The sequence below is a fragment of the Oncorhynchus gorbuscha genome, linkage group LG07 (assembly GCF_021184085.1).
Source record: "Oncorhynchus gorbuscha isolate QuinsamMale2020 ecotype Even-year linkage group LG07, OgorEven_v1.0, whole genome shotgun sequence".
In the NCBI taxonomy this organism is placed as follows: Eukaryota; Metazoa; Chordata; class Actinopteri; order Salmoniformes; family Salmonidae; genus Oncorhynchus; species Oncorhynchus gorbuscha.
Genome location: NC_060179.1, coordinates 11,879,472 through 11,907,278, shown reverse-complemented (window position 1 = coordinate 11,907,278; position 27,807 = coordinate 11,879,472). Strand labels below are relative to the sequence as shown.

The 27,807-nt window shown below is 45.1% G+C and overlaps 2 protein-coding genes across 3 annotated transcripts in view; both read right to left on the bottom strand.

The window, feature by feature from the left end:
- The window catches only part of LOC124039484 (ankyrin repeat domain-containing protein 33B-like), a 36,909-nt gene extending 27,776 nt beyond the window's left edge, over nt 1–9,133 (bottom strand). For both annotated transcript variants that reach the window (XM_046355495.1, XM_046355497.1), the window contains exon 1: nt 8,118–9,133. In XM_046355495.1, coding sequence (XP_046211451.1) covers nt 8,118–8,804 — 687 coding nt within the window. In that variant the 5' untranslated portion in view covers nt 8,805–9,133. The remainder of the gene's footprint in view (nt 1–8,117) is intronic.
- LOC124040475 (catenin delta-2-like) overlaps nt 1–27,807 on the bottom strand; it is an 890,284-nt gene that overhangs the window by 394,052 nt on the left and 468,425 nt on the right. The window lies entirely within an intron of this gene.

The window sequence follows — 27,807 nt, the reverse complement described above, 5'->3', positions numbered from 1 at the left end:
TGACTAGTTTGTCCAACACTTTTGATAAACAGGGCAAGATAGAAATTGGCCTACAACAGTTAGGATCAGCTTGATCTCCCTATTTAAATAAAGGACCCACCGTGGCTGTCTTCTAAGCACTGGAAACCTCCCCAGAAAGGAGAGACAGATTAAAAAGATCAGAGATGGGCTTGGCGATGATAGTGGCAGAAAACCTTAAAAAAGAAAGGATCTACACCATCTGACGCAGGTGTTTTTCGGGGAGTCAGTTTAAGGAGCTCTTAACTGCAGGGAGAAACTGTGTAGCGGGGTAGGGGGAAAGAGGAGTTGTATCAGGGCTAGTCCCATTAGATATATACTGTAGATCCTTAAGGTCAATAGGGTCACTGAGTGAAACTACTCCGCTCTCAGCCCCACAGGTACACACACAAAATCACAAGACATTGATACACAGAGAGAGAGAGAGAGAGAGAGAGAGAGAGAGAGAGAGAGAGAGAGAGAGAGAGAGAGAGAGAGAGAGAGAGAGAGAGAGAGAGAGAGAGAGAGAGAGAGAGAAAGCGGGACAGACAGAGAGAGAGAGAGAGAGAGTGAGAGAGAGAGAGAGAGAGAGAGAGAGAGAGGGAGAGAGAGACCCAGTACCAGGGAGTAATCTCTGAATATAGAGAGACAGAAATAGAAAAGCTTAGCCCTATCAGCTTCACACTGAGCGAGAGAGAGAGAGAGAGAGAGAGAGAGAGAGAGAGAGAGAGAGAGAGAGAGAGAGAGAGAGAGAGAGAGAGAGAGAGGGAGAGGTGAGGTAACATGGAGAAGGGACAGAGAGGGGTGGCCTCATTCTAGTGATGTGCTGTGTGTCCATCCATCTGTGTGTGACAGAGAGAGCGAGAGAGATAGAGAAAGGTGAGGTAACATGGGGAAGGGACAGAGAGGGGTGGCCTCATTCTAGTGATCTGCTGTGTGTCCATCCATCTGTGTGTGACAGAGAGAGCGAGAGAGAGAGAGAGAGAGAGAGAGAGAGAGAGAGAGAGAGAGAGAGAGCGTGGGAGAGGCTAAACCGAGACAGAAGGAGAGAGGGACTGCCACTGCTGACACACACATACAAATACACACGCACACACTACTCTGTCAAGAAACAGCCCGTTGCTGAAACTTCCACAGGTCACTGAGAGAGTGGTGTGTTTGTGTCGAAGACATACAGTATGTTCAACTTTGAAGCCTTTCCTCGACAAAAGAAGGATCAACCTCAAGAAAGAAGAAATGTAACATGTTGAATAAAACCCTCCAGTCAGTGTCTTCACCTCTAGGGGTTTACAGCAGTGGTGGTCAGTGCCGTTTATGATGAGAGATCATGTCTTTATGAGCAGAGCCTTACTTCTATTACAGCACGTTGGATGACTGTCATTCATATTCCATTCACCCAGTTCAATGTAACATCGCTAGGTTTAGGCTGCTCGATGATACTCAAATGGTCTCTGATCCAATCACGAGGTTGCTTACAACCTAACCTATGAATGAAAGTTTACAGCGTAGATGCACACAGGTCAAGAGAATTGTGAGTAAACAATGTGACAAACAGTGACTCATTCAATACCACCTTGTACACTCTGGCCTGCATCTAGCTGATCTAGGGTGTATAATCATTAGTTCAACAGTTGCAAACAAGTCTATCGGACAAATTCAGGTATGTTCATCCCCGTTTCGTTCCGTTTGCTTCCGTTTAAGAAACGTTTTTCAACGGAATCAGTGGAATGAATACAGCACCTGATCACACGAAAACAGTTCACTTTCATAGCAGCCACATAAAAACTGCATGGTCACGTTGCTCATTGTTTAATATAATTAGACTATCAGCGCACTCTACTCCTCTCACCTTTTCCCTTCGCTTATGGATTTCAGTGCACAACACGTCAGCTGTCTGTGAATAGGTGGAAAAACCTTTCCAAGCCAAATGTTCATATCATAACCGCTAACTGCTACACACAGCCTACATCATTGTCAAGTCATAGTCTACTAGAACTACTAGAACTAACGCGTGCAGTAAAATCGTGCAGTACAGCGTACAGTCAGAAAGCCGTTTGGCAGTTACACTGGCGAGCCCCGGTGGCAATAAATTCATAAAACCAAACGCTTACCTTGACTTGGAAGAGTTCCAGCATTGGATAGCCATAGCCTGCTAGCTAACATAGCATCGCTCTCTATTTGATAGCCATAGCCTGCTAGCTAACATAGCATCGCTCTCTATTTGATAGCCATAGCCTGCTAGCTAACATAGCATCGCTCTCTATTTGATAGCCATAGCCTGCTAGCTAACATAGCATCGCTCTCTGTTTGATAGCCATAACCAGCTAGCTAACATAGCATCCCTCTCTGTTTGATAGCCATAGCCTGCTAGCTAACATAGCATCCCTCTCTGTTTGATAGCCATAGCCTGCTAGCTAACATAGCATCCCTCTCTGTTTGATAGCCATAGCCTGCTAGCTAACATAGCATCCCTCTCTGTTTGATAGCCATAGCCTGCTAGCTAACATAGCATCCCTCTCTGTTTGAGCCGGTGTTTGAGTAGGCTTAACTAGCTATATGCTAGCTAAGTTAAAGTTCAAGTTAAGTTCTCTCTCTCTATTTCTCTCTTGCTTCTCCCTAATTTTGGAAGAAATTAATTTGTTAAAAACTGTTCAACTACTGTCTTTCTCTCACTTTGAGTCAGCTACTCACCACATTTTATACACTACAGTGGTAGCTAGCTGTAGCTTATGCTTTCAGTACTACATTCATTCTCTAATCCTTTGATTGGATGGATAACATGTCAGTTCATGCTGCAAAAGCTCTGATAGGTTGGAGGACGTCCTCCGGAAGTTGTTTTACTGTATAAGTCTATGGAAGGGGGTGAGAACCATGAGCCTCCTAGGTTTTGTATTGAAGTCAATGTACCCAGAGGAGGACGGAAGCTAGCTGTCCTCCAGCTACACCATGGTGCTACTCTACAGAGTGCTGTTGAGGCTACCATAGACCTTTTTCGCAAAACAGTGCGTTTTAATCAATTATTTGGTGACGTGAATATATTAAGTACAGTTTTATCTAAAAAGGATAACTTTTTTTATGTTTCACTATTTTAGTTTTTATGAAACTCACTGAGGACTATAGTCCTCCCCTTCCTCATCTGAAGAGGAATGATAGAGGTTCTCTCTATCATCGGGGTTGTGTCCAGTCCAGAGGATGACCTTTAACCCCCCTAGACAGGTTGTTGACTGTGTACTGTTGTCACGCCTTGGTCATTGTATTTTGTGTTTTCGTTATATGTTTGGTCAGGCCAGGGTGTGACATGGGTTTATATGTTGTGGTTCGTATTGGGGTTTTTGTATTATTGGGATTACGGCTGAGTAGGGGTGTTGCATAGGCTTGGCTGCCTGAGGCGGTTCTCAATCAGAGTCAGGTGATTCTCATTGTTTCTGATGGGGAACCGTATTTAGGTAGCCTGGGTTTCACTGTGTATTTGGTGGGTGATTGTTCCTGTCTCTGTGTAGTTTCACCAGATAGGCTGTAATAGGTTTCACGTTCCGTTTGTTGTTTTTGTATATGTATAAGTTATTTCATGTATCGCGATCTCTTCATTAAAGACATGAGTAACCACTACGCTGCATTTCGGTCCGACTCTCTTTCTACAAACGAAGAACGCCGTTACAACTGTTGCTGTATGCTACCATATCACTCTACCATGTAGCCTGTTCATCGTTCCTTGTCTTCAACTGACCAGGTTCCATTGTTACATTTTACAACTTCTAAACAACAGCAATAGTAAACAGAATTATATATGTGTTCCTCCTTGCTTTAATAAAATATTTAACAGATTTAGTTTTGTTTCTGTCTGTGTATCAGATATAGATGTTGCCTCGGTAACACCAGAGGACATGAGATGGGACGTACGTCACACAGAGAGACTCATCCCCAAAACAGAGCTTTGTTGACAGTGTGACAGATAGCTAAGGTCATCATTCCTGATCCAAGAGATCATTTCACAGATGAAAACATTGTCCCTTGTTTCTGTGACTAAGCAAACTGAAAACACATCTCAAACCCTAACCACTAATCCCTTTGTTGGCCCCATACACACTCAAATAGTACAACTGATGTACAACAAATTTGGCACAGCCATTGTGAGAAAACCATTTTTCTGTACAAAAATAATAACATAAGCATTACTGTGTAAACATATTTGTGCAGACATTCTCTCCATTGGATCACAACCATTATGTGCAAATGCGCCGGGACCACCCATACGTAGAATGTATGCACACATGACTGTAAGGCGCTTTGGATAAAAGCGTCTGCTAAATGGCATATATTATTATTATTATTATTATCAGTTTTACAACCTGAGTGTCAACGGGGCCTCTGAGTGACAGGAACATGAAGAATAGTAGGTGTGTCTTACAGAACAGCAGGCAGGAGACAGGAGACAGGAGAAAGGAGACAGGAGACAGGAGACAGGAGAAAGGAGTATCTCTCAGTGTAATGAACAGGAGACAGGAGACAGGAGACAGGAGACAGGAGTGTCTCTCAGTGTAATGAACAGGAGACAGGAGACAGGAGACAGGAGACAGGAGTGTCTCTCAGTGTAATGAACAGGAGACAGGAGACAGGAGTGTCTCTCAGTGTAATGAACAGGAGACAGGAGACAGGATACAGGAGACAGGAGACAGGAGTGTCTCTCAGTGTAATGAACAGGAGACAGGAGACAGGAGACAGGAGACAGGAGACAGGAGTGTCTCTCAGTGTAATGAACAGGAGACAGGAGACAGGAGACAGGAGTGTCTCTCAGTGTAATGAACAGGAGACAGGAGACAGGAGACAGGAGACAGGAGTGTCTCTCAGTGTAATGAACAGGAGACAGGAGACAGGAGTATCTCTCAGTGTAATGAACAGGAGACAGGAGACAGGAGACAGGAGTGTCTCTCAGTGTAATGAACAGGAGACAGGAGACAGGAGACAGGAGACAGGAGACAGGAGTGTCTCTCAGTGTAATGAACAGGAGACAGGAGACAGGAGACAGGAGTGTCTCTCAGTGTAATGAACAGGAGACAGGAGACAGGAGTGTCTCTCAGTGTAATGAACAGGAGACAGGAGACAGGAGACAGGAGTGTCTCTCAGTGTAATGAACAGGAGACAGGAGACAGGAGACAGGAGTGTCTCTCAGTGTAATGAACAGGAGACAGGAGACAGGAGACAGGAGTGTCTCTCAGTGTAATGAACAGGAGACAGGAGACAGGAGACAGGAGTGTCTCTCAGTGTAATGAACAGGAGACAGGAGACAGGAGACAGGAGACAGGAGACAGGAGTGTCTCTCAGTGTAATGAACAGGAGACAGGAGACAGGAGACAGGAGACAGGAGGACAGGAGTATCTCTCAGTGTAATGAACAGGAGACAGGAGACAGGAGACAGGAGTGTCTCTCAGTGTAATGAACATGAGACAGGAGACAGGAGACAGGGGACAGGAGACAGGAGACAGGAGTGTCTCTCAGTGTAATGAACAGGAGACAGGAGACAGGAGACAGGAGTGTCTCTCAGTGTAATGAACAGCAGACAGAGAGCAGACACACACACACACACACACACACACACACACACACACACACACACACACACACACACACACACACACACACACACACACACACACAGAGCATTGATAGGGAATGCTACACAGCATGGGGTGAGATGGGTAGCAGGCACAGGGCCAGGCAGAGAGACCCATCCAGTCGGCATCATGGCATCATGGCACTCCGGTTCTGATGATGTAGTTCCCTCTCCTCCTCCCTCAGGCACTCTGACCTCATCAGTGATTACACACAGAGAGGACTGCATGGCCACTTCACTGTACAATCTGAGAAAGGCCCCTGATACAGCGCACGGATAGAACAAGTGAGTGTGTGTGTATGTGTATGTTTATGCAACTGTCCTTTGCATGAAAAAAAGCAAAACAACATTTATTTTACTAGGCAAGTCAGTTAAGAACAAATTCTTATTTTCAATGACGGCCGAGGAACAGCAGGTTAACAGCCTGTTCATGGGCAGAACGACAGATTTGTACCTTGTCAGCTATGGGATTTGAACTTGCAATCTTCCGGTTACTAGTCCAACACTCTAACCACTAGGCTTCCCTGCCTCCCCGTACAGAGGTGAAGACTTAAAGGGATGTTTGTCTTCAGTGGCTTTGAGTGTCTGTGTGTCAAAGGAGGAGGGGCCACACTGGTGGGCTCCAGCCAGTTCCTCTTAGGTCTGTTGTGAGGGCTGTGGTTGAAAAACATCTGGTGAGTCATAATGACAGTTAAAACAGCAGGTGGATCGGAACGTTGATAAAAGCTAGCTGTCTCTTTGACTTACATTGTCTAATAAAATCTACACTATGTTTTATATAAAACAGATATTGAGTTGTAATGTGTCGCTGGACAGTCTGTAGACCTAAATTAGAAAAGTATTCTCATGAGTCTCTGTAAAATACTGTCTTAACAGGCCCTTCATTTGAAGGTAGATTCATATTAGAAAGTCAGAAAGCAAACCAATATTACACTGACTCTCTCACAGGTACCCTCAATCCACACAGACACACAGACACACATACAGACACACATACATACATACATACAGACAGACAGACAGACAGACAGACAGACAGACAGACAGACAGACAGACAGACAGACAGACAGACAGACAGACAGACAGACAGACAGACAGACAGACAGACAGACAGACAGACAGACAGACAGACAGACAGACAGACAGACAGACAGACAGACAGACAGACAGACAGACAGACAGACAGACAGACAGACAGACAGACAGACAGACAGACAGACAGACAGACAGACAGACAGACAGACAGACAGACAGACAGACAGACAGACAGACAGACAGACAGACAGACAGACAGACAGACAGACAGACAGACAGACAGACAGACAGACAGACAGACAGACAGACAGACAGACAGACAGACAGACAGACAGACAGACAGACAGACAGACAGACAGACAGACAGACAGACAGACAGACAGACAGACAGACAGACAGACAGACAGACAGACAGACAGACAGACAGACAGACAGACAGACAGACAGACAGACAGACAGACAGACAGACAGACAGACAGACAGACATACATACATACATACATACATACATACATACATACATACATACATACATACATACATACATACATACATACATACATACATACATACATACATACATACATACATACATACATACATACATAAAGACTGGCTGTTCTGCTGACTGTGAGAGGCTCAGTGTTTTCCTGTTGCTGTAATTATGACTAGCAGAGCTCCAGGCTCCTCTCTCTAAACCCATAAACTATGGGTAGAGAGAAAACACACACACACACACACACACACACACACACACACACACACACACACACACACACACACACACACACACACACACACACACACACACACACACACACACACACACACACACACACACACACACACACACACACACACACACACACACACCTGAGAGGATATTAAATGAATATGGTCGTTATATCAATCAACTTGAATAAAACATGGAACTGGGTCAAATACAGTATACCCATGTAATGTTTCATCCATCTACAGGGAACCAGTTTCATAACAAAACCCGGGAAACCAGAGAAAAGCAGCACTTAGGCCTAGATGTGGAACAAACTACATTAGCAACTCAGTTCAGCAGGGATGGAAGGACAGGTTTAAATTTGGGATACAAAGGTCCTCATGAATCTGAAAGTTTGAATATCAGGTACAGTGGTCGGTGATATATGGATCATCTGAATACTGTTGTAGTGGCTGACATGTTCTTGTTTAACTCCTGTGACATAAATGTGTGAAATGCCCAAGTCTTCATCCAACAGACATGCAACAGTTGATCACTTTGGATACGCATTTTGACCATGCGTAATTACGCACATATGAGTTCGCACCTCACGCGCCATTGTGTCCAAACGACCTAATTATATTTTCCTAATCTCCAAACACACAAGAGGAGCAGCCACTGGATATACATGCATTAAAACAGAACACTTTCCGAGGAAACTATTTGACACTGAACATATAGGCACATTGAACTCGACTTACCCTGTTGTTTTTATCCGTCTCCCTCACCTCCGCCTCCTTCACACCTTGTCGGATCATGATCCGGACTATCGTGGCATTGTTGGTGCAGCACGCCTGGAAGAACGACAACGGCTCGGGACTCTGCGGGGAGGGGGTCCGCTCGTTGTCCGCGAACGCATCGTCCGGTGGGTAGAATGAGTCGTCCGAGGCGATACTCTTGGTGTCTGGTAATAACGATAAATCGTCGTATTCCTCGTAGTCATCGTCCTCGTCTCCCTCAGACTCACAGGACCCGAGGTATGAGTCGTCGTTTGATAAGGGCGGGAGTTCGGCGGTTATGGTCGGGTGGACCTGGACGAAAACGCTGGCGCCTTTGGTGCTCTGCTGCAACTGGTTGACACGGGTCGTAGTAGAGGAGCCACCTCCGTCTCTCTCGTCCGTGATCAGAACCATCGAACCCCCTAGGTGGCTGTCCTCCTTGGGGGAAAGAATGGTGGATGTGGGCTGGCGCACTTGGATGTTTTTGCCAACATCAACGCGGATTATGAGTTTAACTTTGTAAAGAGCCTGGAAATTAAATGAAAGTGAAGGTTTGGCAAATAGTTTTGACGTAATCCAACAGGCCAACTGCCGCTCCGACTCATTTGGGGAATATTTCCCGGTTAATATTTCAACTCCATCATCCCGCATTCCGTGAGAAATAAACATCAAACCATATTTCTGCTCTCGCTCTGGAGTACCAACCTAGGCAACACGGGTTTGTAGTCCGCATTCGAAATGAGAAGATTATTGGTGTTTTTTTCTTCGTTTGAATTCACCAGTCAAAGGTCCTCCTTAGCAAATCAAACCGAGAGAGTTCCACCGATTTGTAATTTCATCATCGAGATGAGACACAATTCCGGTCCTCATTTCGGGGAGAAAACAGACAGTACAGAAATTAAAAGTACCACACACACCAAACCAGTGTAGAATAGAATAGAAACCAATGTAGAATAGAGAAACAGGCACACGCTAAACTTTCCCATAATCCGATTAGTTTCGTGGTGTACTACCCCCCCCCCCCTCTCTCTCTTTCTCTCTTTTCCTTGCTTCGCTCTCCCTTTCCCTCCCTCCCTCTCATTTCATTTGAGCAGATTAAAATCGGGCAAACCCATCGGGAGCATCAGAGCCAGGGGCGTTTCTAGGATATGAAGACATTCGGGGGTTTAGCCCAATGCCAGTAGGGTGGTCCTGAGGCATCCCCCTAAAAAAATGTACAAATAATTTCAACAGCTAAATGCATGAATTTGGTGCATTTTGTGATTAACATTGAGAGATGATATATTTTTCTAGTGATTTGCACCTTCCCACCTGCCACAGCAGACACCATCAATAGTCAATTACAGTTGCTACTGTGGGTCTCTCTACTCCGGAACACATACATCTACAGTGTATTGCCAAAAACCACTCAACAACTTCAAACATGAACTCTGACCTGTCCGATGAGCCAAACTGATTAAAGAATCACACAGTATCCAAACACACACTCTCTCTCTCTCTCTCTCTCTCTCTCTCTCTCTCTCTCTCTCTCTCTCTCTCTCTCTCTCTCTCTCTCTCTCTCTCTCTCTCTCTCTCTCTCTCTCTCTCTCTCTCTCACACACACACACACACACACACACACACACACACACACACACACACACACACACACACACACACACACACACACACACACACACACACACACACACACACACACACACACACACACACACAGTGCTGTAATTAGAATCAATGGAGCAGCTTTAAGTGATACTGTCTACTGCATGCTCACCAGGGACATCACCAGGACCCTGGCTTTCGGGGTCTTCCCTAAAGCTTTCCGTTGCTGTGATGGTGTAAGACATTTTTTGGGGCCAAATGAATTCACTGCTTAGTTCATAGAGCTGTGGTGACACTCCCGAAGTCATCCCACTGTTATAACCAGGGGTGTAGAGCTGCCACTTCTCAGAATGGTGCTGTCTTACAAGATGCCTTAATGATTCATTAGTATTCTACATAATAAATCAAATATAATTGCACACATAATGTTAAGATACTGTTAGACCAAAAACACCACATAATTTCCTATGACAATTTAGGATGTTTGCTGAAATGTGACTAAACAGCGTGCCATGCTCTGATTGAAACCACATCCAGGTGGCTGTGTTTAGCTCCATCGGCTCTAACATTAGATGTTTAGCTCCATCAGCTCTAACATTAGATGTTTAGCTCCATCGGCTCCAACATTAGATGTTTAGCTCCATCGGCTCCAACATTAGATGTTTAGCTCCATCAGCTCTAACATTAGATGTTTAGCTCCATCAGCTCTAACATTAGATGTTTAGCTCCATCGGCTCTAACATTAGATGTTTAGCTCCATCAGCTCTAACATTAGATGTTTAGCTCCATCAGCTCTAACATTAGATGTTTAGCTCCATCGGCTCTAACATTAGATGTTTAGCTCCATCGGCTCTAACATTAGATGTTTAGCTCCATCAGCTCCGACATTAGATGTTTAGCTCCATCGGCTCTAACATTAGATGAAATAGTAATTAGGCTACTTAGCCTATATCACTCAATAAGATCATATTCCCGTGAAACTGATTGGGATCAAAGGCAGCATGGACATTTCACCTGTAAAACGTGGGGAATTATCATTCACGATTGACAGTGATGATTGCCTCATTTAAAATAAGGTAGATCTATTTTGGTGTTTTAGGAAGAAAACATTTTTTTTATTAATTAATCGAACCACATGTGTAGGCATAAGCAATTCTAGAATTTGGAGGATGCATTGTAATTATATTCTAGAAATGTATTATACAGTATAATAGGCTGCATGTTGGTACCAACTTTCATTTAGAAGTTAAGACAAAATCACAGCAAAAAAAACTGTATTTCAGTAAGCTACCTAAACAAACACAGCAGTACACCACTTCTTTTAACAAATGTAAATCGATTGCCATGTGTGGTCAACTGATCATTTCAGCCCTGTTTTGACAGTGTCCGTTTTGACAGTGTCCGTTTTTGACAGTGTCCGTTTTGACAGTGTCCGTTTTGACAGTGTCCGTTTTGACAGCGCCAAGCATGGGGGAGACGTCTTGATAAATCATTCAATGTAAGATTTTCATTTTTCACTGAACTTCCATTTGGATATTTGGTTACAATTAGGCTGGGAAATATTAGCTAAATTGAGATCAGTGCTCATGATCATTAGTCCAGCAATTGAAAGCAATGCAATGTTCTCTACAAATGCAGTAGACCTATAACCTACCTGATACGCTTCCCTGATGTTTTCCTGAACTCTCCAATACTTTTATAATGCATTTCAGTCACTTAGCCTACTGATGCGAATACTAATTTTGACACTTTTCCCATTGGCCTTTCAAGTCATTTGACGTGTTTTCTTATTAGCCTTATGGACATTGAAACTGTGCTACGCTGGTTCAAAACAGACATGAGGCCTACATAGGTTCTATAACAATATAACTGAAAACACTATTGGCTTCATTGACTTAGCCTACTGAATGTGTTCTCTTTTAACTGTAGGCGGATAGATTATTTTAAATGTGATTGTAACAGTAGACCGAGCTACGCAATAACCTCATATGGGGTTACTGTACACAATCCGTGGAAGAAACCATTGCCGCCAGAAGGGGTGCTGTAAGTGCTGCAGATAAATATAAATAAATCAGCAAAATGACAGTATATAATTACTCCTGTCTGTACTGAAATAAATGAAATCATTAAAAACACTACACCAGAGATAATAATTGTGCCACAGAGGGTCAATGGCTTCTTTAAACAAAATTGTTGTGGATTGTGTTTAGTTATATCAAAAAGGCATAGACCTACAGTTGGGAATCCGGCCGTTGAGCAGCCCGCGCGGGAAATATCCAACAGCTGATTTCTGAGTTGTGGGCGGCTGTCAATAAACAGCAGGCGGCAGCTAAAATGTCTTTCGCAATATTTCAAAATACAATTAAAGGGAAAAGTCATTTGGATAAGTAAGTGCCACTGTAAAATTGATGGATTATAATTTCTTCATCATATTGTAGGCCTGCAATCTGTGTCATGCAGGTGAAAGAGGACCCAAAAGCGACTTAACAGAAACAGAGTTTATTTAAGTCCAAACAGGGAATAACAGAAATCCTCTAGACTTGTAGAGGGGAAATAACTGGAGAAGCGGCCACAGACTGCAGGTCGCTTCGGGTAGGCGCAGGCCGTAGTCGACAGAGACACCTGCTCACACGCAGCATCTGATGAAGGCAAAAAAACACGACAGGACAGGGCGATACACAATCACAGCAAAAACACGACAGGACAGGGCGAAACGCAATCACAGCATGGTGAATACAATACAAGGAACCGACGGGACAGGAACGGATCACAAAGGAATAAATAGGGACTCTAATCAGGGGAAAGGATCGGGAACAGGTGTGGGAAGATTAAATGATGATTAGGGGAATAGGAACAGCTGGGAGCAGGAACGGAACGATAGAGAGAAGAGAGAGCGAGAGAGTGAGAGAGGGAGGGGGAGAGAGAGGGATAGAAGGAGGGAAAGAACCAAATAAGACCAGCAGAGGGAAACGAATAGCATGGGGAGCACAGGGACAAGACATGATAATAAATGACAAACATGACAGTACCCCCCACTCACCGAGCGCCTCCTGGCGCACTCGAGGAGGAATCCTGGCGGCAACGGAGGAAATCATCGATGAGTGAACGGTCCAGCACGTCCCGAGACGGAACCCAACTCCTCTCCTCAGGACCGTAACCCTCCCAATCCACTAGGTATTGGTGACCCCGTCCCCGAGAACGCATGTCCATGATCTTATGTACCTTGTAAATAGGTGCGCTCTCGACAAGGACGGGAGGGGGAGGGAAGACGAACGGGGTGCGAAGAAAGGGCTTAACACAGGAGACATGGAAGACAGGATGGACGCGACGAAGATGTCGCGGAAGAAGCAGTCGCACAGCGACAGGATTGACGACCTGGGAGACACGGAACGGACCAATGAACCGCGGAGTCAACTTACGAGAAGCTGTCGTAAGAGGAAGGTTGCGAGTGGAAAGCCACACTCTCTGGCCGCAACAATACCTTGGACTCTTAATCCTGCGTTTATTGGCGGCTCTCACCGTCTGTGCCCTGTAACGGCAAAGTGCAGACCTCACCCTCCTCCAGGTGCGCTCACAACGTTGGACAAACGCTTGAGCGGAGGGAACGCTGGACTCGGCAAGCTGGGATGAGAACAGAGGAGGCTGGTAACCCAGACTACTCTGAAACGGAGATAACCCGGTAGCAGACGAAGGAAGCGAATTGTGAGCGTATTCTGCCCAGGGGAGCTGTTCTGCCCAAGACGCAGGGTTTCTGAAAGAAAGGCTGCGTAGTATGCGACCAATCGTCTGATTGGCCCTCTCTGCTTGACCGTTAGACTGGGGATGAAACCCGGAAGAGAGACTGACGGACGCACCAATCAAACGACAGAACTCCCTCCAAAACTGTGACGTGAATTGCGGGCCTCTGTCTGAAACGGCGTCTAACGGGAGGCCATGAATTCTGAATACATTCTCAATAATGATTTGTGCCGTCTCCTTAGCGGAAGGAAGTTTAGCGAGGGGAATGAAATGTGCCGCCTTAGAGAACCTATCGACAACCGTAAGAATCACAGTCTTCCCCGCAGACAAAGGCAGACCGGTAATGAAGTCTAAGGCAATGTGAGACCATGGTCGAGAAGGAATGGGGAGCGGTCTGAGACGACCGGCAGGAGGAGAGTTACCCGACTTAGTCTGCGCGCAGTCCGAACAAGCAGCCACGAAACGGCGCGTGTCACGCTCCTGAGTCGGCCACCAAAAGCGCTGGCGAATAGACGCAAGAGTGCCTCGAACACCGGGATGACCAGCTAACTTGGCAGAGTGAGCCCACTGAAGAACAGCCAGACGAGTGGAAACAGGAACGAAAAGGAGGTTACTAGGACAAGCGCGCGGCGACGCAGTGTGCGTGAGTGCTTGCTTAACCTGTCTTTCAATTCCCCAGACTGTTAACCCGACAACACGCCCATAAGGAAGAATCCCCTCGGGATCAGTAGAAGCCACAGAAGAACTAAACAGACGGGATAAGGCATCAGGCTTGGTGTTCTTGCTACCCGGACGGTAAGAAATCACAAACTCGAAACGAGCGAAAAACAACGCCCAACGAGCTTGACGGGCATTAAGTCGTTTGGCAGAACGGATGTACTCAAGGTTCTTATGGTCTGTCCAAACGACAAAAGGAACGGTCGCCCCCTCCAACCACTGTCGCCATTCGCCTAGGGCTAAGCGGATGGCGAGCAGTTCACGGTTACCCACATCATAGTTGCGCTCAGATGGCGACAGGCGATGAGAAAAATAAGCGCAAGGATGAACCTTATCGTCAGACTGGAAGCGCTGGGATAGAATGGCTCCCACGCCTACCTCTGAAGCGTCAACCTCGACAATGAATTGTCTAGTGACGTCAGGAGTAACGAGGATAGGAGCGGACGTAAAACGTTATTTTAGAAGATCAAAAGCTCCCTGGGCGGAACCGGACCACTTAAAACACGTCTTGACAGAAGTAAGAGCTGTGAGAGGGGCAGCAACTTGACCGAAATTACGAATGAAACGCCGATAGAAATTAGCGAAACCTAAAAAGCGCTGCAACTCGACACGTGACCTTGGAACGGGCCAATCACTGACAGCTTGGACCTTAGCGGAATCCATCTGAATGCCTTCAGCGGAAATAACGGAACCGAGAAAAGTAACGGAGGAGACATGAAAAGAGCACTTCTCAGCCTTTACGTAGAGACAATTCTCTAAAAGGCGCTGTAGAACACGTCGAACGTGCTGAACATGAATCTCGAGTGACGGAGAAAAATCAGGATATCGTCAAGATAGACAAAAACAAAGATGTTCAGCATGTCTCTCAGAACATCATTAACTAATGCCTGAAAAACAGCTGGCGCATTGGCGAGACCGAACGGCAGAACCCGGTACTCAAAATGCCCTAACGGAGTGTTAAACGCCGTTTTCCACTCGTCCCCCTCTCTGATGCGCACGAGATGGTAAGCGTTACGAAGGTCCAACTTAGTAAAGCACCTGGCTCCCTGCAGAATCTCGAAGGCTGATGACATAAGGGGAAGCGGATAACGATTCTTAACCGTTATGTCATTCAGCCTCGATAATCCACGCAGGGGCGCAGAGTACCGTCCTTCTTCTTAACAAAAAGAACCCCGCCCCGGCCGGAGAAGAAGAAGGCACTATGGTACCGGCGTCAAGAGACACAGACAAATAATCCTCGAGAGCCTTACGTTCGGGAGCCGACAGAGAGTATAGTCTACCTCGAGGAGGAGTGGTCCCCGGAAGGAGATCAATACTACAATCATACGACCGGTGAGGAGGAAGGGAGTTGGCTCGGGACCGACTGAAGACCGTGCGCAGATCATGATATTCCTCCGGCACTCCTGTCAAATCGCCAGGTTCCTCCTGAGAAGTAGGGACAGAAGAAACGGGAGGGATGGCAGACATTAAACACTTCACATGACAAGAAACGTTCCAGGATAGGATAGAATTACTAGACCAATTAATAGAAGGATTATGACATACTAGCCAGGGATGACCCAAAACAACAGGTGTAAACGGTGAACGGAAAATCAAAAAGAAATAGTCTCACTGTGGTTACCAGATACTGTGAGGGTTAAAGGTAGTGTCTCAAATCTGATACTGGGAAGATGACTACCATCTAAGGCGAACATGGGCGTAGGCTTATCTAACTCTCTGAAAGGAATGTCATGTTTCCGAACCCATGCTTCGTCCATGAAACAACCCTCAGCCCCAGAGTCTATCAAGGCACTACATGTAGCACCCGAACCGGTCCAGCGTAGGTGGACCGACAAAGTAGTACAGGACCTTGATGGAGAGACTTGAGTAGTTGCGCTCACCTGTAGCCCTCCGCTTACAGATGAGCTCTGGCTTTTACTGGACATGAATTAACAAAATGTCCAGCAACTCCGCAATAGAGGCACAGGCGGTTGGTGATCCTCCGTTCCCTCTCCTTATTCGAGATGCGAATCCCTCCCAGCTGCATGGGCTCAGTCTCAAAGCCAGAGGAGGGAGATGGTTGCGATGCGGAGCAGGGAAACACCGTTGATGCGAGCTCTCTTCCACGAGCCCGGTGACGAAGATCTACCCGTCGTTCTATGCGGATGGCGAGAGCAATCAAAGAGTCCACATCTGAAGGAACCTCCCGGGAGAGAATCTCATCCTTAACCACTGCGTGGAGTCCCTCCAGAAAACGAGCGAGCAGCGCCGGCTCGTTCCACTCACTAGAGGCAGCAAGAGTGCGAAACTCAATGGAATAATCCGTTATGGACCGTTCACCTTGGCATAAGGAAGCCAGGGCCCTAGAAGCCTCCCCACCAAAAACTGAACGGTCAAAAACCCGAATCATCTCCTCTTTAAAGTTCTGGAATTTGTTAGAGCAATCAGCCCTTGCCTCCCAGATAGCTGTGCCCCATTCTCGAGCCCGGCCAGTAAGGAGTGAAATGACGTAAGCAACCCGAGCTCTCTCTCTAGAGTATGTGTTGGGTTGGAGAGAGAACACAATCTCACACTGCGTGAGAAAGGAGCGGCACTCAGTGGGCTGCCCGGAGTAGCAAGGTGGGTTATTAACCCTAGGTTCTGGAGGCTCGGCAGGCCAGGAAGTAACAGGTGGCACGAGACGTAGACTCTGGAACTGTCCAGAGAGGTCGGAAACCTGAGCGGCCAGGTTCTCCACGGCATGGCGAGCAGCAGACAATTCCTGCTCGTGTCTGCCGAGCATGGCTCCTTGGATCTCGACGGCAGTGTAACGAGCGTCTGAAGTCGCTGGGTCCATTCCTTGGTCGGTTCCTTCTGTCATGCAGGTGAAAGAGGACCCAAAAGCGACTTAACAGAAACAGAGTTTATTTAAGTCCAAACAGGGAATAACAGAAATCCTCTAGACTTGTAGAGGGGAAATAACTGGAGAAGCGGCCACAGACTGCAGGTCGCTTCGGGTAGGCGCAGGCCGTAGTCGACAGAGACACCTGCTCACACGCAGCATCTGATGAAGGCAAAAAAACACGACAGGACAGGGCGATACACAATCACAGCAAAAACACGACAGGACAGGGCGAAACGCAATCACAGCATGGTGAATACAATACAAGGAACCGACGGGACAGGAACGGATCACAAAGGAATAAATAGGGACTCTAATCAGGGGAAAGGATCGGGAACAGGTGTGGGAAGATTAAATGATGATTAGGGGAATAGGAACAGCTGGGAGCAGGAACGGAACGATAGAGAGAAGAGAGAGCGAGAGAGTGAGAGAGGGAGGGGGAGAGAGAGGGATAGAAGGAGGGAAAGAACCAAATAAGACCAGCAGAGGGAAACGAATAGCATGGGGAGCACAGGGACAAGACATGATAATAAATGACAAACATGACAATCTGTCTATCTATTCTTTTCATTGGCCTACAGGCTATTGGTTTTGTGTTGTAGACATGGGACGTTTTATTGAGCTCATTATGCCAATGTCCGAGTATCTTGTCATTTTGGTCGTTTGTGTGTCATGAACAAATATTATTGTCATGTCTCCAGTCATGTCCCTACCTTCAGGCTCCCACTTCTACGAGAGGGCAGTTCCCGCTCAGCCAAGTTCAAACTCTTCTCTGTCCTGGCACCCCAATGGTGGAACTGGCTTCATCCTGAAGTTAGGACAGAAGAGTCGCAGCCCATCTTCTGAAAACATCTGTAACCCTACAATCATATCCTATTCTGTCTCTGTGCCTTGTCTGGTGTCTCTCTACATCATATCCTATTCTGTTTCTGTCTCTGTGTCTTGTCTGGTGTCTCTCTACATCATATCCTATTCTGTTTCTGTCTCTGTGCCTTGTCTGGTGTCTCTCTACATCATATCCTATTCTGTTTCTGTCTCTGTGTCTTGTCTGGTGTCTCTCTACATCATATCCTATTCTGTTTCTGTCTCTGTGCCTTGTCTGGTGTCTCTCTACATCATATCCTATTCTGTTTCTGTCTCTGTGCCTTGTCTGGTGTCTCTCTACATCATATCCTATTCTGTCTCTGTGCCTTGTCTGGTGTCTCTCTACATCATATCCTATTCTGTTTCTGTCTCTGTGCCTTGTCTGGTGTCTCTCTACATCATATCCTATTCTGTCTCTGTGCCTTGTCTGGTGTCTCTCTACATCATATCCTATTCTGTCTCTGTGTCTTGTCTGGTGTCTCTCTCCATCATATCCTATTCTGTCTCTGTGCCTTGTCTGGTGTCTCTCTACATCATATCCTATTCTGTCTCTGTGCCTTGTCTGGTGTCTCTCTACATCATATCCTATTCTGTCTCTGTGCCTTGTCTGGTGTCTCTCTACATCATATCCTATTCTGTCTCTGTGTCTTGTCTGGTGTCTCTCTCCATCATATCCTATTCTGTCTCTGTGCCTTGTCTGGTGTCTCTCTACATCATATCCTATTCTGTCTCTGTGTCTTGTCTGGTGTCTCTCTCCATCATATCCTATTCTGTCTCTGTGCCTTGTCTGGTGTCTCTCTACATCATATCCTATTCTGTCTCTGTGCCTTGTCTGGTGTCTCTCTACATCATATCCTATTCTGTCTCTGTGCCTTGTCTGGTGTCTCTCTACATCATATCCTATTCTGTCTCTGTGCCTTGTCTGGTGTCTCTCTACATCATATCCTATTCTGTTTCTGTCTCTGTGCCTAGTCTGGTGTCTCTCTACATCATATCCTATTCTGTTTCTTTGCCTTGTCTGGTGTCTCTCTACATCATATCCTATTCTGTTTCTGTGCCTTGTCTGGTGTCTCTCTACATCATATCCTATTCTGTTTCTGTGCCTTGTCTGGTGTCTTTCTCGATCATATCCTATTCTGTTTCTGTGCCTTGTCTGGTGTCTCTCTACATCATATCCTATTCTGTCTCTGTGCCTTGTCTGGTGTCTTTCTCGATCATATCCTATTCTGTTTCTGTGCCTTGTCTGGTGTCTCTCTACATCATATCCTATTCTGTTTCTGTGCCTTGTCTGGTGTCTCTTTCCATCATATCCTATTCTTATGTTGCTTTCTGGTGTGTTTGATGTGTCTCTTCAGTTTTGCAGTCCAAAACAGTCAAGGGGATACTGGGGAACTTAACTTGTTTTGGGCCTGTGTCTGAGTCACCTAACTCATCCTCTTCCCTACCATTTTCCCCTGACTACTGCTGTTCTGAGTGCAACACTGGCATGCTGTTGTCACGACTTCCGCCGCAGTTGGTCTCTCTCCTTGTTCGGGCGGCGTTCGACAGTCGACGTCACCGGCCTTCTAGCCACCGCCGATCCACTTTTAATTTTCCAATTGTTTTGTCTTGTTTTCCACACCTGGTTTCAATCCCCCAATTACTTGTTCATTATTTAACCCTCTGTTCCCCCATGTTTTTATGTGAGTGATTGTTTGTCATGTAGTAGGTCCATTTATGTGGGCTCTCTTCGTATCGCATTTATTTATTATGCTGAGTAAAGTACGTTTATTTACTCATATCTGCTGTCAGTCCTGTACACCAGCTACACACAGACCTCATTACAGCTGTTCTCATCTGTCCTCCTCCTTGGCTCATCTGAAAGCTTGAAAGGTAGAGGTGCAACATGTCATTTAGTTACTTTTAAAGGGCAACTGTACTTAAGAAATTCTAGTGGCCATCACTGAATTGAAATGTGAGTTGGTTTCAGGGTGTGGTTTGATGTGTGTGTTTGCAGGTGCAAAGAGTTAAATGATTTAGCCAATTAGTTTTATCCAGCTGGTGTGCAACCGAACCTGGACTTTGGATAGCCTATCTCAGGGGCTAGTTAGGGACACAATGTAAACGTGACAATATTTTCATGTTGCACACATTTTCATTTTCTCAAATGCTTTTCATATTTGTATATGAATTTCTATAATTTATAGTTAGTTTGAGGTTTTCAAATCATTGACATTTGGAGCTATTGGAATTTTAACATATTGTCCCATGTTCATTGTGTAATTTACCGATGGTCCCTAACTAGCCCCATGGGGATATCCAAAGTCAACCCCAATTTACCACAGGCATAACGATTGGGTCGTGTGCAGCTGCAATCCGAATTGCTGTGGGCAGGATTGAAACAAACCCTGCCGTAATTTACGTTGTGATGCAGAGTCACGACCACAAGTCTCACCAAACTCAGTTTATGACCAAAATGATACTATTTACACTTTTTACACCAAAGAGCTCTCCAAGGATGTCAGGGATCTCCCTCGGCTTGGGGCTCCATGCAAGATCTCACCTCGTGGAGTTGCAATGATCATGAGAACGGTGAGGAATCAGCCCAGAACTACACGGGAGGATCTTGTCAATGATCTCAAGGCAGCTGGGACCATAGTCACCAAGGAAACAATTATTAACGCACATATACAGTGGGGCAAAAAAGTATTTAGTCAGCCACCAATTGTGCAAGTTCTCCCACTTAAAAAGATGAGAGAGGCCTGTAATTGTCATCATAGGTACACTTCAACTATGACAGACAAAATGAGAAAAAAAATCTAGAAAATCACATTGTAGGATTTTTAATTAAGTACTTTTTTGCCCCACTGTAAGCATTTCAGGTTAAGGTCTACACATGTTGTATTCGGCGCATGTGACAAATAATTAAAGTTTGATTTGATTTGGCCATAGGATGGAGAGAAATGTTAGCAGTTTTTAAAATTATATCTGAGTGAGACTGACTACCAATGGGGGGGCCACCCGGCCGGCAATTTAACCATGATTACTAAATTTAGGTAGCTGGCCACTAGACTACATTACAAATCTAAACTTCCTAATCATGGTTGAAACAGCTATTTTTCCCTCTCCGCCCAATGGCAAAATGAGTACAATTGCAGAAAACTTGATTAAAAACTGCAACATTTTCTCTACACTACATGGCAAAATTTGTAGAATTGCACAAAATGAACATTTTCTCACCACTGTCCAAAGGGAGTTCACGAAAATGTTTTGCTCGCAATGTGTGTGCATGTGAGGGGCCCTCCTGATGAGTTCAGATATTTTGGGGCCCAACCCTGCCCTAGGCTATATGAATATAAAGAGACATGAGCCAAAACAATGTACCTGTAGAATGGTATAAGTTATGACCTCGTCAGTTCTAGCAGCCAATGTGATATTTTTTAGATTACATAACATTTGAGGACTCATAACTTAAGAGCCTATGTATTTTCCATGTTTTGTTCACCTACAAACTATCCACAAAGCTGACAATATGTTCCCCTCTCTTTCTGGCTGCCCTCCTACTTCTAAGTTCAAGTTGTGAAATTGTTAGGTTAGATTACTTGTTAGATATTACTGCATGGTCGGAACTAGAAGCACATGCATTTCGCTACACTCACATTAACATCTGCTAACCACGTGTATGTGACAAATACAATTTGATTTGAAGTTGTCGTAGAAATATTGGTCCAATAATATTTCTCAGATACGGAAACTTGTGAATCCAAAGTAGACTTTATTACAAAGTAACAGGCCGATCTTTTTCCCAGCCTCAGCACACTCCTTTTATACCGATTCATCCTTACATCACATACATAGTCACTCTTGTCTATGTAAATGATCAACTCTTTTTGGCTTTGCACCACTATTGTTTCTCACCCAAAGTTCTTTCTTGGAGGTAGGCTTTTTCCCGCCTCTACAAATCATTTAACACTTTACAAATCACTGCCCCGTTTATATTGGTGGCGCAACTGTGACAGTTTGGTTAAAAAATAATAGGGGCCCCTACCAGGCTGCATTCACAAGTACATTCATTATATTGATTCTGACACTTCTTACCCAGGCATGCATTCTGACACTTCTTACCCAGGCATGCATTCTGACACTTCTTACCCAGGCATGCATTCTGACACTTCTTACCCAGGCATGCATTCTGACACTTCTTACCCAGGCATGCATTCTGACACTTCTTACCCAGGCATGCATTCTGACACTTCTTACCCAGGCATGCATTCTGACACTTCTTACCCAGGCATGCATTCTGACACTTCGTACCCAGGCATGCATTCTGACACTTCGTACCCAGGCATGCATTCTGACACTTCTTACCCAGGCATGCATTCTGACACTTCTTACCCAGGCATGCATTCTGACACTTCTTACCCAGGCATGCATTCTGACACTTCTTACCCAGGCATGCACACAATGTGTGTCTATTTATTTTGAATATTGGCTTATCTTATGCTATACAGGTGTGGTTACAGGTTCCTTTAAAGCTTTTAACGATTCGGTTTTATTACAATATTATTTCACAATATGCTACTGAAAAATCACCATAAAGTTAGGTTTTTTTTTCATATAGACATCATATACACAGAGTACACAGTGCAACGAAATGCTTACTTGCAAGTTAACCTCTCAACAATGTAAAAACAAGTAGCTAAATAAGTGAATAAAGAGAGTAATACAAAACAAAAGGTTGAATATAATGCAGTAAAGTTCAGCCTCAGTCCACAGGGGGGCACGGTGTCCATGCCAGAAGATAATGTTTTTCTGACTGAAGCACATTATCTCATCTCTTCGGTCTCAGCTAGCTAGTTAGCCAGTAGCTGCCGAAGTGGCTATTCAGCCAAGCTAGCTACAGAAACAAAACCCATCACCTACACGCAGATAATAAACAATTATTCCTAATATCATGATTATTTTAACATCCTTAGCTTGCCCATTCACTAAATATACTGTTAAATAACTTTGACTTACACCCAATAGTTTAAGGATGCTGAGCGCTAATCTAATTAGCATTAGCTAGGTTAACCTTTATGCCGAGGGAGACTAGCTAGTTAGCTAGTACCAACCCTTATGCTGAGAGAGACTAGCTATTTAGCTACTACCAACCCTTATGGTGAGGGAGACTAGATAGTTAGCTACTACCAACCCTTATGCTGAGGGAGACTAGCTAGTTAGCTACTACCAACCCTTATGCTGAGGGAGACTAGCTAGTTAGCTACTACCAACCCTTATGCTGAGGGAGACTAGCTAGTTAGCTACCATCAACCCTTATGCTGAGGGAGACTAGCTAGTTAGCTACTACCAAGCCTTATGGTGAGGGATGCTAGCTAGTTAGCTACCATCAACCCTTATGGTGAGGGAGGCTAGCTAGTTAGCTACCATAAACCCTTATGGTGAGGGAGGCTAGCTAGTTAGCTACCATAAACCCTTATGGTGAGGGAGGCTAACTAGTTAGCTACCATCAACCCTTATGGTGAGGGAGGCTAGCTAGTTAGCTACCATCAACCCTTATGGTGAGGGAGGCTAACTAGTTAGCTACCATAAACCCTTATGGTGAGGGAGGCTAGCTAGTTAGCTACCATAAACCCTTATGGTGAGGGAGGCGAGCTAGTTAGCTACCATAAACCCTTATGGTGAGGGAGGCTAGCTAGTTAGCTACCATCAACCCTTATTGTGAGGGAGGCTAACTAGTTAGCTACCATCAACCCTTATGGTGAGGGAGGCTAGCTAGTTAGCTACCATAAACCCTTATGGTGAGGGAGGCTAGCTAGTTAGCTACCATCAACCCTTATGGTGAGGGAGGCTAACTAGTTAGCTACCATAAACCCTTATGGTGAGGGAGGCTAGCTAGTTAGCTACCATAAACCCTTATGGTGAGGGAGGCTAACTAGTTAGCTACCATAAACCCTTATGGTGAGGGAGGCTAGCTAGTTAGCTACCAGAATGTGCCAGGAACTGTCATTGTTAGTATGATACATACTGCAGAAAAGAAAAAGCACCACTTATGAGCAGTCATTCTGAAGTAAAACATTTTTTTTTACAGGAAAAATACCCCTTTTCTGTTTCTTGGAAACGCAAATGAGAAAATGTGTGAGGTTTTGATGGTGTAATCAAAACCATAGAAGTTTGTTCCTCTTGTCATGGAATCCCCTACACTACCTCAGAGCTAACTGACTCAGCCATTCAATCAAAACAGTTACAACAATTCATACAACATCCTTCCTTGATTCAACCAAGTAGTTTTCATATTTCCACACCTGTGAGCAGCCCATTAGCCTAGATACTCCACCAAACTAACTATTCATTCACAGACCTATCCAGGGCAGGCTACCATACACTAATGTGTTTAATATGGTCCCATCCCACTGAGCACAGACTGGTTGAATCAACGTTGTTGCCACGTAATTTCAATTTGAACGTGGAATAGACATCTGTTCCCAGTGGGATCCTCGTGATGTCAGTCCCAGGGCCAGCCAGTGGTGCTGTGATTTTAAATGTCCTCTGGATCTGTGCATCTGCTAGAGGGAGTCTCTCCTCTCTCTGTGTGTGTCTGACCCGAATCCGCCCCTGGCCCAGGCCCCAGCAGCCTCTCAGTCGGTCTGTAATGTATCAGTACATAGCTAATCAGATCCAATAGGATTGGATGGCAAGGCTGTTCAGTGTTCAGTAGGTCTGTTTTCTCCAGATCTATTCACTGGTCTGTTGTCTCCTGATCTAGTCACATGTCTGTTGTCTCCTGATATAGTCACAGGTCTGTTGTCTCCTGATCTAGTCACATGTCTGTTGTCTCCTGATCTAGTCACATGTCTGTTGTCTCCTGATCTAGTCACAGGTCTGTTGTCTCCTGATCTAGTCACAGGTCTGTTGTCTCCTGATCTATTCACATGTCTGTTGTCTCCTGATCTAGTCACATGTCTGTTGTCTCCTGATCTAGTCACATGTCTGTTGTCTCCTGATCTAGTCACATGTCTGTTGTCTCCTGATCTAGTCACATGTCTGTTGTCTCCTGATATAGTCACAGGTCTGTTGTCTCCTGATCTAGTCACATGTCTGTTGTCTCCTGATCTAGTCACATGTCTGTTGTCTCCTGATCTAGTCACATGTCTGTTGTCTCCTGATCTAGTCACATGTCTGTTGTCTCCTGATCTAGTCACATGTCTGTTGTCTCCTGATCTATTCACTGGTCTGTTGTCTCCTGATCTAGTCACAGGTCTGTTGTCTCCTGATCTAGTCACATGTCTGTTGTCTCCTGATCTAGTCACATGTCTGTTGTCTCCTGATCTAGTCACAGGTCTGTTGTCTCCTGATCTAGTCACAGGTCTGTTGTCTCCTGATCTAGTCACATGTCTGTTGTCTCCTGATCTATTCACTGGTCTGTTGTCTCCTGATCTAGTCACAGGTCTGTTGTCTCCTGATCTATTCACATGTCTGTTGTCTCCTGATCTAGTCACATGTCTGTTGTCTCCTGATCTAGTCACAGGTCTGTTGTCTCCTGATCTAGTCACAGGTCTGTTGTCTCCTGATCTAGTCACATGTCTGTTGTCTCCTGATCTAGTCACAGGTCTGTTGTCTCCTGATCTATTCACATGTCTGTTGTCTCCTGATCTAGTCACATGTCTGTTGTCTCCTGATCTAGTCACATGTCTGTTGTCTCCTGATCTAGTCACATGTCTGTTGTCTCCTGATCTAGTCACAGGTCTGTTGTCTCCTGATCTAGTCACATGTCTGTTGTCTCCTGATCTAGTCACAGGTCTGACACAAGGGAAAGGGGGATACCTAGTCAGTTGTACAACTGAATGCATTCAACTGAAATGCGTGTTACGTATTTAACCCAAGCCCTCTGAATCAGAGAGCAGGTGCTGGGTGTTAACTGCCTTGCTCAGGGGCTGAACAACAGATTTTGACCTTGTCGGCTCTGGGATTCAATCTAGCAACCTTTTGGTTACTGGCCCAGGCTACCTGCCGCCCCACATCCAATGATTTTTAGTCACGGCCCTGGCTGGAGTTAGTTTGTGTGTTTGTGTGAGACAGTGAGGAGGATGTAACTTCCTGCCATGTAATTTCAGCCCCTAAAATACTATCCCTCTGGGATTATGCACCACCGGCCAATAACATTCATCTCCTCGACAGTGAGCCGCTCCTGGAATCCCCAGACAGCCAATCAGAGTAGGACCCCTGGGGGGAGGGCCACAGGTGTGAGATAGATGGGCCACAGAGGAAGATGTGTCACTGCAAAGATGAGCCTGAGTCAATGTTATCTCAATGCTGTTACTTCCCCCATGGAGGTCTTATATGACATTTATACTGAATCTGAGGAACTGACTGACAATTAACCAGTCATATAGCATTCTGGTAATCTAAGTCAGTATTCCTCAACACAACAGCATCCAACCTGGGATTTAAACACGTCTACACATGTTCTCTCTCTCCCTACAGACCTCTCCAATTATTTCCTTTACCACAGGGCCTACACAACACCTTAAAGGCATAGAGCTGCCCAAGGTTCAGATGTCTGGAAAAACTAGGTTTATTTCTGAGGTAAACTTGAACCAGTCTGAAATACCCTGTGTGGGTTTTTACAGATCTCTATGAGTGGTTTCCCCTTTTACCATAAAGTACCAATCTGCTGAGTATTAATAGGTTGATTAGCAGCTCTTGAACCAACAGGTCAATCAGTTAATTGGCCTGTTGGAGAGAGAGAGAGAGAGAGAGAGAGAGAGAGAGAGAGAGAGAGAGAGAGAGAGAGAGAGAGAGAGAGAGAGAGAGAGAGAGAGAGAGAGAGAGAGAGAGAGGCAGTTGGGCAGAGAGAGAAAGAGAGAGACCAAAGATTAGACAAAAGTTCTCAATTGGTACAAAATATATAGTGTTCTGCACACACTACAATTACTACAATTAAAAATAAGCTCAACTAGACACCTTAATGATGCAGTGAATGAACTGAGAGAGAAAGCACGCAGGGCATTCTACGCCATTAAAAAACTGATTAAAATTTCTTAAAATTTGGCTAAAACCAATTGAATGTGTCATTGAACCAATTGCACTTTATTTCAGCGAGGTGTGGGGTCCACTTGCAAAACAAGTTTTCACCAAATGGGACAAACACCCCATTGAAACCCTGCATGCAGAGTTCTGTAAGATTCTCCTACATGTCCAGAGGAAAACTACAAACAATGCATGCAGGGCAGAATTAGGCCAATATCCATTAATAATAAAATCTCAAAAAAGAGCAATTAAGTTTTGGAAACATCAAAAATACAATGACCCACTCTCATATCATTACCAAGCCCTGCAATGCCAAGAGCTGAGCAAAGAAAAGAGTCCCCTCATCCAACTGGTCCTGAGTTCACAAACCTGTTCTACTAACACACTGAAGCCTCAGGACCAGAACATACAATCAATCAGAATAAACCAAATTACAACACAGTCAAAACAAAACTATATTGCTTATTGGGAAACACAAGCAGAAAGCAAAATGCAGTGCTATTTGGCCCTAAATCGACAGTACAACATGGTTAAATATTTGACCATGGTTACTGATCAAAACCTTAGAAAAACCTTGACAAAGTACAGGCTCAGTGAGCACAGCCTTGCCATTGAGAAGGGTAGACACAGGAAAACCTGGCTCCCTGTAGAGGAAAGGCTGTGCAACCACTGCACAACAGCAGAACCTGAGACGGAGCTGCATTTCCTGACAAAATGTCAAAAATATAAAACAATTAAGAGTGTAATTTCCCAAAATGTGAAACCCTTATTCAAGGTTTCAAAGACCTCTCTGATGAGAGTAGGCTACCCGTCCTGTTGGGGGGAGGATGCAGAGAGCTATGGGTTGGCAGCGCACTACATTGCTGCCTGCCATAAGATGAG